We start from the raw sequence: 15,000 nt of genomic DNA on the forward strand, positions 1-15,000 counted from the left end.
GGGCGACATGGAGGCGATTTGTTTGTGGCCACCCCTTACGGGATTAAGGCGTCTGGCAAAAGATAGGTAGATAGATAGACAGACAGATAATTAACCAGCCATATCCGAAAATAAATCGCTAAGGAAAATGTGAAGTAAGCTTCTTAATTACGGAGAAATGCCGCCCCTTTTCCACAAATAAAATCTCATTTTCTTTCCATTTATCGCACAGGCTGGATCACTGTTTATGTCCGCAGTGCTTGTATTATGAGATGGAGCTTTTTTATTCGGAAAAGGAAGAACCCAAGGCTTTGCGACTACAAAGCTTGCTGTTTTTAATGTGATATTGAACCAGCCAGGGAGTGAAATTAAGATTAGATCATTAGGAGCTGCCTGGAAACACTGCACTTCAAACACTGGAGGTCATAGGCGGTGGGAGAGAAAGACAGGCAGAGGGAGACAGCTCCGGAATTGGCCATTTACTATTCTGCGGGACTGACAGCACCAGCAGAGAGGTGTGTTAGAGAGTTTAAACAGCAAATGTAAAGGAAGAGGATATTCGTAGGCTCAAACGTACAGAAATGACGGTGGTTAGGTGGATGTGCAGTGCGTCCCTGAGTGTGAGGCCTGGGAGGGCTGGGTTTATGATGGAAGAGTTGAGGGGAAGGATGGGACTGGAGTATGCTGGTGTTTTGATGAGGAGGGGTAGATTGAGATGGTTTGGGAGGAAGAATGGGACTGAAGTGTATGGGTGTTGTGATGAGGAGGGGTAGATTGAGATGGTTTGGGAAGAAGGATGGGACTGGAGTGTGCTGGTGCTTTGATGAGGAGGGGTAGGTTGAGATGGTTTGGGAGGAGGGATGGGACTGGAGTGTATGGGTGTTGTGATGAGGAGGGGTAGGTTGAGATGGTTTGGGAGGAAGGATGGGACTGGAGTGTATTGGTGTTGTGATGAGGAGGGGTAGGTTGAGATGGTTTGGGAGGAGGGATGGGACTGGAGTGTATTGGTGTTGTGATGAGGAGAGGTAGATTGAGATGGTTTGGGAGGAAGGATGGGACTGGAGTGTATGGGTGTTGTGATGAGGAGGGGTAGATTGAGATGGTTTGGGAGGAAGGATGGGACTGGAGTGTATGGGTGTTGTGATGAGGAGGGGTAGATTGAGATGGTTTGGAAGGATGGGACTGGAGTGTATGGGTGTTGTGATGAGGAGGGGTAGATTGAGATGGTTTGGGAGGAAGGATGGGACTGGAGTGTATGGGTGTTGTGATGAGGAGGGGTAGATTGAGATGGTTTGGGAGGAAGGATGGGACTGGAGTGTATTGGTGTTGTGATGAGGAGGGGTAGATTGAGATGGTTTGGGAGGAAGGATGGGACTGGAGTGTATGGGTGTTGTGATGAGGAGGGGTAGATTGAGATGGTTTGGGAGGAAGGATGGGACTGGAGTGTATTGGTGTTGTGATGAGGAGGGGTAGATTGAGATGGTTTGGGAGGAAGGATGGGACTGGAGTGTATGGGTGTTGTGATGAGGAGGGGTAGATTGAGATGGTTTGGGAGGAAGGATGGGACTGGAGTGTATGGGTGTTGTGATGAGGAGGGGTAGGTTGAGATGGTTTGGGAGGAAGGATGGGACTGGAGTGTATTGGTGTTGTGATGAGGAGGGGTAGATTGAGATGGTTTGGGAGGAAGGATGGGACTGGAGTGTATGGGTGTTGTGATGAGGAGGGGTAGATTGAGATGGTTTGGGAGGAAGGATGGGACTGGAGTGTATGGGTGTTGTGATGAGGAGGGGTAGGTTGAGATGGTTTGGGAGGAAGGATGGGACTGGAGTGTATTGGTGTTGTGATGAGGAGGGGTAGATTGAGATGGTTTGGGAGGAAGGATGGGACTGGAGTGTATTGGTGTTGTGATGAGGAGGGGTAGATTGAGATGGTTTGGGAGGAAGGATGGGACTGGAGTGTATTGGTGTTGTGATGAGGAGAGGTAGATTGAGATGGTTTGGGAGGAAGGATGGGACTGGAGTGTATTGGTGTTGTGATGAGGAGAGGTAGACTGAGATGGTTTGGGCATGTGGAGAGGATGGGGGATGACAACTGGGTGTGGAGGGTGAGAGGTGTGAATGTTGGGGGGAGGGTTGTGAGAGGCAGACCGAAAAAGACCCGGGGCAGGATCACAGAGTGTGACCTCAGGGACAAGGGACTGAATAGGGAGGCTTTAGAAACGAAACGACACGAAACGAAATGTGGAGAGACTGCCACACCCCGGAGACCGAAACACAAGAAGGTTGGTGCAGGCGTACTGTAAAAGACCAGAAATGCTGGATGTGGCCCCGCAGCGGACCCCCCCAGGGACACGGTGGTCGGCACACGAGAAAGTTTTTGCCTGGAGCCAGAGGGAGGAAGGCCCCCCCCCCCCAGAGTCAACAATTGCCCACATCTAATATTGTCATCCCTGTGTGTGTGTGTGTGTGTGTGTGTGTGTGTGTGTGTGTGTGTGTGTGTGTGTGTGTGTGTGTGTGTCGGGTTGGGCCTCTTATTGTCAAACTTAACTTAGAATAAACATCGCTCGCTCGCTCGTCATTACCACACACTTCATAAACAACACAAAAACTTATATCAGCTAGTTGCATCCAAAAATAAATCGCTAAGGAAGAGGTGTTAGGGAGCCTCTAAAGCTCTGACGTTGAGTTGGGAATGACTGGATTACTTGGTGTCCTGTTGTTTTAAGGTTGTCTCTCTCTCTCTCTCTCTCTCTCTCTCTCTCTCTCTCTCTCTCTCTCTCTCTCTCTCTCTCTCTCTCATTTAAAGAAAACATAATTGATGAAGTAAAGAACTTAGTGTCTGGTGACGATTTGTAGCTCAGAGAGAGAGAGAGAGACGTTTTTAATCTAATATAATGGAAGATGTGGCGGTGAGTGAGATAAAGGCTGCCTCCACCACAGGCTCTCTCTCTCTCTCTCTCTCTCTCTCTCTCTCTCTCTCAGAAATCAGCACCCCGACCACAAATAAGTTTTTGATTAAATTAAAAATCCTTAACTTTTTTCATGTAAAGCCTAAAGTTTGTATTTATCACACACACACACACACACACACACACACACACACACACACATGCAGATTTTCATTCTCTCTCTGTCTCTCTCTTTCTCTCCCTCCCTCTCTCTCTCTCTCTCTCTCTCTCTCTCTCTCTCTCTCGCACCGGGAAATTGCATAATAATAATAATAATAATAATAAAATAATAAAATAAAATAATAATAACAACAACAATAATAATAATAATAATAATAATAATAATAATAATAATAATAATAATAATAATAATAATAATAACAACAACAACAACCACAATAATAATAATAATAATAATAATAATAATAATAAAAATAATAATAATAATAACAATAACAATAATTATAATAATAATAATAATAATAATAACAATAAATACTAATAATAATAATAATAATAATAACAATAAATAATAATAATAATAATAATAATAATAATAATAATAATAATAATAATAATAATAATAATAATAAAAATAATAATAATAATAATAATAATAATAATAATAATAATAACAACAACAACCACAATAATAATAATAATAATAATAATAATAATAAAAATAATAATAATAAATAGGGACACAACCATACACACACACACAGGCCTCCTGCCAAAGTCTGACCAATACATAGGGGTAAAGAACGAAGCCATCTGCAACAGCCATTAACACAGATAGGGATTTCAGTGTATTTCGCCAGTTGTCAAGTTTCTTCAGACGGCGCTGCAACAATGGCTGTTTCTGTGGCCAAGCACGAAAATCACAGCAATATTTTAGAACCGCCATCTCGTCGCATATGGAAGCTCCCTAACACCTCTTCCTAAGCGATTTATTATGGTTATTCCACCCTATTACCCTCTTCCGTGCTATATAAATCCTTCCAACATAGCCATTCTCTGCATAAATAATGTCTGTCTATCTGTCTATCTATTGCCAGACGCCTCAATCCCGTACTGGGTGGCCACAAACAAATCGCCTCCATGTCGCCCTGTCCCCCGCCATTTCACTGCCCTGCTCCCAGCTCACAACCCCCTCTCTCATATACCTCTCCACTCCATCCCTCCACATCATCCTTGGCCTCCCCCTCCCTCTCCCCCCCTCCACCACACTCACATACACTCTCCTCGTCAGTCTCTCACTCTCCATCCTCTCCACATAGCCATACTCTGCATAAATATTGTACAAAAGGATATTAACCAGCCATATCCGAAAATAAATCGCTAAGGAAGAGGTGTTAGGGAGCTTCCTTAACCGAGGAGAAAGAGAGCCATTGTGTTACAAGGGACTTCTTAACACCTTTTCCTAAGCAACTCATTCTGCGCATAACTCTAAATATTCTGTGAACAACTCTGAATATTCTGTGTATAACTCTGAACAGTCTGTGTATAACTCTAAATACTCTGTGTATAACTCTAAATATTTTCTTCTATAATACAGCGGGATTATGTAGTGTGCCGTGTAGGATAAGTCGCTAGGGAAGAGGTGTTACGGTAGCTCCCCAAATTTAAAATTATAACTTTTCTGAACAGTTTTTTTCATTTGCGTCGCTGTGGAATTTAGAGTAGGTGCTGTGTGTGTGTGTGTGTGTGTGTGTGTGTGTGTGTGTGTGTGTGTGTGTGTGTGTGTGTGTGTGTGTGTGTATTCCCTCCCCTTCTCCTCATTTCTTCCTTCCTAATCCATACTTTATTACTCTCCCTCTTCCTTCTTGCGTTCCTCCCTCTTTCCTTCCTTTTCCTCCCTCTTCCTTTCTCTCTCTACAGACTTCTCCTTTCCTTCCTTCTTTTTCTTTATCCTTCATTCTCCTTTTCCTTCTTGTTTCCTCCTTCCTTCCTACCTTCTTTCTTTTCTTCCTTCCCTCACTCCTTCCTTACTTCCTTTCTTCCCTCCTGCCTTCCTTCCTTCTTTCCTTCGTTCCTTCCTTCCTTCCTCTCTCCCACCCTCCCTTCCTTCCTTCCCACATCAATCTTCCTTCCTTTACATCAAGTCTGGAGGGTCTGGCTTGGCACCATCTCGGCTCCTACCTAGAACCTTCCTTCTCTACTTTCTCCCCCTCCTTCCCTCCTTCCCTCTTTCCTTCTCCTCTCCTTCTTTCCTCCTTCCTTCCCTCTTTCCTTCTCCTCTCCTTCTTTCCTCCTTGCCTCCCTTTCTTCTTCCTCGTTGCCTCCCTCCTTCCCTTCCAATCATCCAATTCTTCCTTCACTAATTCCCTGGTTTGTTTATATGAAGTTTGGAGAGGCCGGCTTTGTACAGCTTCGGCCCCTACCTGCACACATTTCTCTCTCTCTCTCTCTCTCTCTCTCTCTCTCTCTCTCTCTCTCTCTCTCTCTCTCAATAACAGTCACCCTGAAGACCAACAAAGCCGAATGGAAGACGAAATGTGGTTTTGGTGTTGCGGAGAGAGAGAGAGAGAGAGAGAGAGAGAACCGTTATTGAGGCTGATTAAATATTGCTCAAGGTTTGTTTTAGCTTCTCTCTCTCTCTCTCTCTCTCTCTCTCTCTCTCTCTCTCAACCTGCACAGCTAATTCTTCATCTACCTTCCTTCCCTCCTACTTTCCTCCTTATCGGTCTCTCTCTCTCTCCTTCCTTCCTTATCTTTTCTCCCTCCTTCCTTCATTTCCTCCTTCCTTATATCCTTCCTTCCTTCCCAAGGATTTTCCATCCCTCCTTCTTTGTTTCCTTCTTTCCTTCCTTCTTATTCCTTTCCTTTCTTCCAATCTTCCTTCTTTCCGTTTCTTCTCCCTTCCTTCCTTCCTTTTCTTTCCTTCCGTCCTTCACTCTTTCATTCATTTCTCCCGTCATTCCATCCTTCACTCATTCAATAATTCACTTCTCCCTTCCTTCCTTCAGGTTTCTCCCTTCCTTCCTTCATTCATTTCCTTCCTTCCTTCCTTCCTTCCTTCCTTCACTCATGGCTTCATTTCTCCTTTAATTCCTTCCTTCATTCATTCATTCACATATTTATTCATTCATTTCTCCCTTCCTTCCTTCATTCATTCATTCATTCATTGCTCCCTTCCTTCATTTCTCCCTTCCTTCCTTCATTTCTCCCTTCCTTCCATCATTCATCCAGTTCTCCCTTCCTTCCTGCATTCATTCATTCATTTCTCCCTTCCCTCCTTCATTTCTCCCTTCCTTCCATCATTCATCCAATTCTCCCTTCCTTCCTTCCTTCATTCATTCCTTCATTGCTCCCTTCCTTCCTTCATTTCTCCCTTCCTTCCATCATTCATCCAATTCTCCCTTCCTTCCTTCATTCATTCATTCATTTCTCCCTTCCTTCATTCATTCATTCATTTCTCCCTTCCTTCATTCATTTCTCCCTTCCTTCATTTCTCCCTTCCTTCAATCATTCATTTCTCCCTTCCTTCATTCATTCATTTCTTCTTTCCTATGAAATTTCCATATCAGTTATTCCATGCTACTTGGTGGTTTTTCTCACTTTTTCCTGCCAGTTTTAACTGGAGGGTTTGGAGGCGGGGTGAACCTTCTTGCTTTACTATCTTTACCCTTCAGCATGTAGAGTTAGATCTCGTAGTCATAGTCTATTCTGTAATAAACAGCCTCGAAAGGACGATAAGGTCTGTTGCTGTTTGCTTTCCTTTGTACTCCTTTGTACTTCCTTCAATCATTCATTTCTCCCTTCCTTCCTTCCTTCATTTCTCCCTTCATTCATTCATTCATTTCTCCCTTCCTTCCTTCTTTCATTCATTCATTCATTTCTCCCTTCCTTCCTTCCTTCATTCATTCATTCATTTCTCCCTTCCTTCATTCCTTCATTCAATCATTCATTTTTCTCTTCCTTCATTCTTTCATTTATTCTTTTCTCCCTTTCTTCATTCATTCATTCATTCATTCATTCCTTCATTCATTCATTTTCCCCTTCCTTCCTTCCTTCATTCATTTCCCCCTTCCTTCCTTCATTTATTCATTTCCCCATCCTTCTCTTCCTTCAAGCATTCATTCATTTCTTCCCTCCTTCCTTCCCTCCTTCTTTCCCTCCTTCCTTCCCTCCTTCCTCCTTCCCTCCCTCGTTCCAACAAACACATTTACTAACTCAACCAAAAGAAATTCATATTTTTACATTCTTATCTGCTGAGGATGTTCTTATCTCCCTAACACCTTTTCCTATGCGATTTATTTTGTTTGTTACACCTTGCTGTCCAAGTCTGTGTTGCATAAATCTCACAAACGTCTCCATACTCTGCACAAATAAAACGTACAAAAGGATACTAACCAGCCATATCTAAAAATAAATCGCTAAGGAAGAGGTGTTAGGAAGCTGGGTTCGTATTCCTGTCGGGTAAGGAAGCTCCCTAACACCTCTTCCTTGGCGATTCATTTTTGCATATGGCTGGTTAATATCCTTGTGTACGTTATTCATGCAGAGTATGGCGATGTTGGAAGGATTTATGAAGCACAGAGGAGGACAGTAAGGTGTAATAAACAAAACAAATCGCTACGGAAGAGGTGTTAGAGAACTTCCTTAACCACCCAGCATTCGTTTAGTTTTAGTGATGTGTGGTAGAGTACGGTGTGGTGTGGGCTGGTGACTGGTGTGGTGGTGTAGTGTGGTAGGGTGTGGTGTGTGTGGGGGGGGTAGTGACTGGTGTGGTGGTGTATGGTGGAGTAGTGTGGTAGGGTGTGGTGTGTGTGGGGGGTTGCGACTGGTGTGGTGGAGTAGTGTGGTAGGGTGTGGTGTGTGTGTGGGGGAGGTAGTGACTGGTGTGGTGGTGTGTGGTGGAGTGGTGTGGTAGGGTGTGGTGTGTGTGGGGGGTTGTGACTGGTGTGGTGGAGTGGTGTGGTAGGGTGTGGTGGAGTGGTGTGGTAGGGTGTGGTGTGTGTGTGGGGGAGATAGTGACTGGTGTGGTGGTGTGTGGTGGAGTAGTGTGGTAGGGTGTGGTGTATGGGGGGAGGTTGTGACTGGTGTGGTGGAGTAGTGTGGTAGGGTGTGGTGTGTGTGGGGGGGGTAGTGACTGGTGTGGTGGTGTGTGGGGGGGGGTAGTGACTGGTGTGGTGGTGTGTGGTGGAGTAGTGTGGTAGGGTGTGGTGTGTGTGTGGGGGGTAGTGACTGGTGTGGTGGTGTGTGGTGGAGTAGTGTGGTAGGGTGTGGTGTGTGTGGGGGGTAGTGACTGGTGTGGTGGTGTGTGGTGTAGTGTGCTTGTTTGTGGTAAAGTATGGTGTGTGTGTGTGTGTGTGTGTGTGTGTGTGTGTGTGTGTGTGTGTGTGTGTGTACAGACAGACATAAAGAAATAATGGTTGTTTGAGGAGAGAGATTTAGGGAGGAAAGAAGGGAGGGAAGGAGACAGAAGGGGGAGGAGGGAGGGAAGAGAGGAGGGGGAGGAAGGAGGGAAGAGAGGAGGGGAAGGAGGGAGGAAAGGAGGGAAGGAAGGAATTTGAGATGGATGGATGGGGAAGGGAATAATGGTGAAACTGAGAGAGAGAGAGAGAGAGATCCCGTCACATCTGTCTTTCGTGATATCTTTACCCCGTCACATCCCTACCCTTATCACATCCCTACCCCCGTCCCATCCCTACCCCGTCACATCCTTACCCCGTCACATCCCTACCCCCGTCACATCCCTACCCTGTCACATCCTTACCCCGTCACATCCTTACCCCGTCACATCCTTACCCCGTCACATCCCTACCCCGTCACATCCTTACCCCGTCCCATCCCTACCCCGTCACATCCTTACCCCGTCACATCCCTACCCCCGTCACATCCTTACCCCGTCACATCCTTACCCCCGTCACATCCCTACCCCGCCACATCCCCACCCCAGTCACATCCCTACCCCGTCACATCCCTACCCCCGTCACATCCCTACCCCCGTCACATCCCTACCCCCGTCACATCCCTACCCCGTCACATCCCTACCCCCGTCACATCCCTACCCCGTCACATCCCTACCCCGTCACATCCCTACCCCCGTCACATCCCTACCCCCGTCACATCCCTACCCCGTCACATTCCTACTCCGTCACCACGTCACATCCCTACCCCCGTCACATCCCTACCCCCGTCACATCCCTACCCCCGTCACATCGCCACCCCTTCCAGCTGTGTTTACAACGTGGCGTCTGAACTATGTCTGAGAGCCGTCTGCCAACCCGGATTTAATATATTTAGTACTGAGTGGGGCGGGTTGTGTTGCGGTGTTCAGTGTTATTTCAACGCTATTTCTCGTAACTCAGTAAAGACAATGCTATGGTTGTACATCCTCTCCATAGCACTTCTTCGTTACTAGCATCATTTTCCAGTGCTAATCTACTGTTCTATGTATTCAAGATGGAGAGAGGGTAAGTTTAGGCCAAGTAATATTGAAAAGAGTATGCGCTAGAGAGTGTATCTTGTCCCCTCCACTCCCTGACCCTCTTTTCTCTCTCTCTCTCTCTCTCTCTCTCTCTCTCTCTCTCTCTCTGCCTCTTCCCTCCTCTTCCCCTCTTCCTCCCCTCCACCCTCCCGTCACCTCGACTTCTTTGATCAGTAACTTTATCTTTTGTGTCTAATGAATGGGTGGCAGTGCTCTCTCTCTCTCTCTCTCTCTCTCTCTCTCTCTCTCTCTCTCACACACACACACACACACACACACACACATGGAAGGATAAATAGATGAATGGACACACACACACACACACACACACACACACACACACACACACACACACACATGGAAGGATAAATAGATGAATGGACACACACACACACACACACACACACACACACACACACACACACACACACTCACACTACATTTCCAGCCAAAACTTGATGTTATTCGGCCAAGAGAGAATTCTATATACAGGAAGCTGTATTACTATTATCTTTCTCAATTGCTTCATGGTTGGCCAATTGTAGGCTTATGTTGTGGCAGTGGCTGGCCGATTGTATATACCTTGTATGTGGCCAAGATAACAGCGATGATGGCAGAAGTGGTAGTAGTAGTGCTGGTAGTAGTAGTAGTAGTAGTAGTAGTAGTAGTAGTAGTGGTAGTAGTAGTGCTGGTAGTAGTAGTAGTAGTAGTAGTAGTAGTAGTAGTAGTGGTAGTAGTAGTGCTGGTAGTAGGTATAATAATGATAATAATAATAATAATAATAATAATAATAATAATAATAGTAGTAGTAGTAGTAGTTGTAGTAGTGGTAGTATTAGTGGTGGTAGTAGGTAAAATAATGATAATAATAATAATAATAATAATAATAATAATAATAGTAGTAGTAGTAGTAGTAGTAGCAGTAGTAGTAATAATAATTAAAATAACAGTGATAATAATAATAAAAATAATAACAATAATAATAATCATAATAATAATAATTATTATTATTATTATTAAAATAATAACAATAATAATATAATAATAATATTAATAAAAATAATAATAATAATAATAATAAAAATAACAATAATAATACTAACAATAACAACAACAACAAGAATACAATAATAACTAGTATGTAGGTAGGAGAGGGCACCCACCATCCACTCACTCGATGCACTGCTAAAATTAGGTGACTCTACACTGAGTGACGAGCCAAACGGTTTCCTGTTCTGCATATAAACATAACTATGAACGCCAAGTGGTCAGGTGGGTTACGGCGCTACAACCAGACGTATTCCAGTCCAAGGGGAGGCTGGGATTTAATGTTGACGAAATGCTGCTCAGGGACTCTGACTGGTCATCTGTGTATGGATTATACTGTCTACCCTCCTGGATTCAAGGGTAGTGAAGGACTGTGTGTGTGTGTGTGTGTGTGTGTGTGTGTGTGTGTGTGTGTGTGTGTGTGTGTGTGTGTGTGTGTGTGTGTGTCTAGAGATGTACACTTAGAGAGAGAGAGAGAGAGAGAGAGAGAGAGAGAGTCAGCGAAGATGTTTAGTCTTAAAGGATGATTGATTACTTACATTCTCGCCTGAGCCAAGCAAACTCTCTCTCTCTCTCTCTCTCTCTCTCTCTCTCTCTCTCTCTCTCTCTCTCCGGTGCTGCAAAATTAAGACAGATCTTCACAAAGCATTTTCCTCCTTCCATATCTGAGGAGGAGGAGGAGGAGGAGGAGGAGATGAGAGAGAGAGAGAGAGAGAGAGAGAGAGAGAGAGAGGGAGCCATAAGAAGGAAAGAATCAGGAGAGTGACACAAGAGGAAGGAAGGAAGGAAGGAAGGAGGGAAGGAAGGAAGGAAGGAAGAAGGAAGGAAGGATGGAAGGAAGGAAGGAAGAAAGAAAAAAAGGAACGGAAGGAAGGAAGAAAGAAAAAAAGGAACGGAAGGAAGGAAGAAAGAAAAAAAGGAACGGAAGGAAGGAAGAAAGGATGGATGAAAGGAAAGAAGGAACAAAGGAAGGAAAGAAGGATGGAAGGAAGGAATGAAGGGAGGAAAGATGGAGGGAAAGAGGGAAGAAAAGAATGAATGAATGAAAGAAGGAAGGGAGGATAGAGGGATGAAAAAATGGATGGAATGAATGAAGGAACGAACTAACAAACTAATGAAGGTAGGGAGAAAGGAAGGAAGGAAGGAAGGAAGAGGGAGGAAAGAAGGAAGGAGGGAAGAAGGGATGGAAGGAAGGTTGGAATGAATGAACGAACTAACAAACTAATGAAGGTAGGGAGAAAGGAAGGAAGGAAGGAAGGAAGAGGGAGGAAAGAAGGAAGGAAGGAAGAAGGGATGGAAGGAAGGTTGGAATGAATGAACGAACTAACAAACTAATGAAGGTAGGGAGAAAGGAAGGAAGGAAGGAAGGAAGAGGGAGGAAGGAAGGAAGGAAGAGGGAGGAAAGAAGGAAGGAAGGGAAGGAAGGAAGGAAGGGAAGGAAGGAAGGGAAGGAAGGAAGAGGGAGGAAAGTAGGAAAATAGGTGCAGGAGAGAGAAACAGAATGAAAATGAGTGAAACTGAGAGAAAGAGTAAAAATATGAAGGGATTATAATAACAGAACACACACACACACACACACACACACACACACACACACACACACACACACACACACACACACACACACACACACACACACACAAAGCAATAACTGAGAAGCTGGAGCAGACAAAACACAAGTGCCAGACAACCCCTACCTTTTTGCAGCTGACGAGGGCGATGATGGTGATGAGGTTGGCCGGGACGCCGAGGACGATGAAGGCGACGCAGCAGAAGACGGCAAAATCCAGCAGGTGTGGAGGGTAGTTGGCGAAGAGCGCCTCTACTCGCGTCCCATTGCTCGAGGGGGAGGTCTGGAGGCTCAAGTTGTGGGCCAAGGAGGAGAGATAGACGGTCCCCTGATCTCCAAGGATGAGAAGGGTGCCACTCGAATCCAGGTCTTCATTTGCGTTAGTGGGATTGACAGATTCTTGGAGATTTAAGCCTCTGCCTGTGCTTACGGTGAAGAAGAGAGCCTGGCTGACGATGGATGTGGAGTTTTGACCATCCACCTCCTCCTTCACTTCCTCCTGCCTCCCTCCTCCTCCAGCTACTCCTCCAGCAGAGCGGAGCAGTGCCCCTAAGATGCCCTGACCTTGCCTGACTTCAGACTCCGTACTGTTCCTTACTGTGTCAAGGAAGGTCATGGTGTGTGTAGCCCCGGTCAGGTCCACCCTAACAAGCGTCCTGTCTTCCTCATCATTTTGGTCATTCACTCTTCAATGCCGGTGTCTAATTTCCAATCTTCCCTCAGATTTCATAGCTGCCTTTCCCTGTACTGTCAACCCATTTCAGTATATCATTAGCCTGCATTTCTCTACTGGGGTTCACAGCACTCAGGATGCATGTAACTCTTCCTCCTGTCTCAGCAGCACTTCCTGTATTTACCTTACCCAAGTTCCAAGCCACTAGATTTTTTCCAGTTTTCTTTAAGTTTTTCTTGTGATTTTCTGTGGGGTTCTTGCAGTACTATCAGGAATCCACCAAAACATTCCTTCGTCATGAATTTCCCTGCTTGCATGCACCTTATGTAGCTTCTAAGTGACTGGATCTTTTCTTTGGGCTTAACTACTGCAATAATGCAAGAGTTAACCGTTACTCCCAGTCCTTCATTTTTGCAACAGGTCAACTCTGGAACTGTCTCCCACTGTCTTATTTCTTACTTCCTATGATCACCAGTCTTTCAAACGCAGTGTGTCCAGGCATCTCGAAATGAACGGATCTTGAATCTGGCTCTCTGTTATCTGGCTTTTATTTTTTCTTGGAGGGAACAATCTTGCTGGCTCCTGGCCTTTGGTTCTTTCTTCCTTCAAAAAAAAAAAAAAAAGGATAATTGTCCGGCATTTAAATACGACTGAAATCTGACTCATACACCTTAGTGGATTTTAACATTTCTTCATCTCTTCTCTCACTCCTTCTCCCTCACTTTCTCACACTTTCTCTCACTCTAATCCCTCCGTCACTGGTGCTGCATCAAGTAGTCTGTTTTTCTACTTCCATACCTTAGATACAAAGCCACCGCACACAACACTTTTTCAATAGCACTATCTCATTTCCAGGACTTTTATCTCAGTTTTCCCTCTCACTCTCAAACCTCCTCTACTTTTCCTTCCGTTTCTTCCTCCTCCTCTTCTTCTTCCTCCTCCTCCTCCTCCTCCTCCCACCTCTCCTTCCTCCTTATCCTTTCCTTTCCTTTAATCTATGGCTGAATTGTCCGACTTTCCTTTCATGCCTCGTCCCCACGCCACTCGCTTAATATTTTCCTGGAAAAAAAAGGGGAAAAGAGGCAATAAATTAAGTAGGCATAAAGAGGCAATAAGTAAAGAGGCAATAAGTAAAGAGGCAATAAGTAAAGAGGCAATAAGTAAAGAGGGCAATAAGTAAAGAGGCAATAAGTAAAGAGGGCAATAAGTAAAGAGGCAATAAGTAAAGAGGCAATAAGTAAAGAGGCAATAAGTAAAGAGGCAATAAGTAAAGAGGCAATAAGTAAAGAGGGCAATAAGTAAAGAGGCAATAAGTAAAGAGGGCAATAAGTAAAGAGGCAATAAGTAAAGAGGCAATAAGTAAAGGGGGTAACAAGTAAAGAGGGCAATTAGTAATTAGCAAAGAGGCAACAAGAAGCAGTGCCAAGGCACAGCAAACCGGTCCCCGGCAGTCATTTTAGTGCTGACGTATAAACACAACAGGCTATCTGGTCAAAGATGTCACATATCAAATTTGGAGTAATTCGGGTGAAAATTGACGATTTTATGCCCACTTGAAATTTTAGGCCCAACGCACCTGACATCGACCCCCCTACCGCTTACTGGGGGGTGACCCCCCTGATGTAATGAGGCATGTTATAGGATGCACACTGACCCCCTTACCGCTAACTGGGGGTGACCCCCCTGATGTAATGAGGCGTGTTATAGGATGCACACTGACCCCCCTACCGCTAACTGGGGTGTGACCCCCCTGATGTAATGAGGCATGTTATAGGATGCACACTGACCCCCCTACCGCTAACTGGGGGGTGACCCCCCTGATGTAATGAGGCGTGTTATAGGATGCACACTGACCCCCCTACCGCTAACTGGGGGGTGACCCCCCTGATGTAATGAGGCGTGTTATAGGATGCAGATTTGAAAGATGCACCTTTAGGTTTGGGTTTCATGTCGATATGATGAATTGGAAAGGAGTTGTGGCGAAAACACGATTTTTACAGTTTACATTTTGGGGGCCACAGCCTGGGCCTTGGCCCAGTTTGGCCCAAAATTGAGTCAGGTAATCAGGTCACAGGCCATCATACCTGTAACTTTAGTCAAAATAACACCAGTAGTTTTAGCGTTAAGTTGTTAACAGACAGACAGACAGACAGACAGACAGACAGACAGACAGACAAACAAACAAACAGACAAACCGAGTGGAAACAACACCCGTCCCCGAGCCCCTCAAGGGGGGTGGGGGACGGGTAATAAGTAAAGACGGCAATAAAAGGACGGCAAGCAGTACAGAAGGCTAATAAGACGATACCCATGCAATGAAAACACGAGAGAGAGAGAGAGAGAGAGAG

The 15,000-nt window shown here is 45.0% G+C and overlaps 1 protein-coding gene across 1 annotated transcript in view; it reads right to left on the minus strand.

The window, feature by feature from the left end:
• Positions 1-15,000, minus strand: part of LOC145389735 (G-protein coupled receptor moody-like) — a gene marked incomplete at its 5' end in the record, with an annotated part of 96,402 nt that overhangs the window by 75,459 nt on the left and 5,943 nt on the right. The window contains one exon of the mRNA XM_080264928.1: positions 12,107-12,262. Coding sequence (XP_080121054.1) covers positions 12,107-12,262 — 156 coding nt within the window. The remainder of the gene's footprint in view (positions 1-12,106; positions 12,263-15,000) is intronic.

The sequence above is a fragment of the Coenobita brevimanus genome, unplaced genomic scaffold, assembly GCF_032717465.1.
Source record: "Coenobita brevimanus isolate Jiangsu-jjx unplaced genomic scaffold, ASM3271746v2 jjx.HiC_scaffold_1990, whole genome shotgun sequence".
Taxonomy (NCBI): Eukaryota; Metazoa; Arthropoda; class Malacostraca; order Decapoda; family Coenobitidae; genus Coenobita; species Coenobita brevimanus.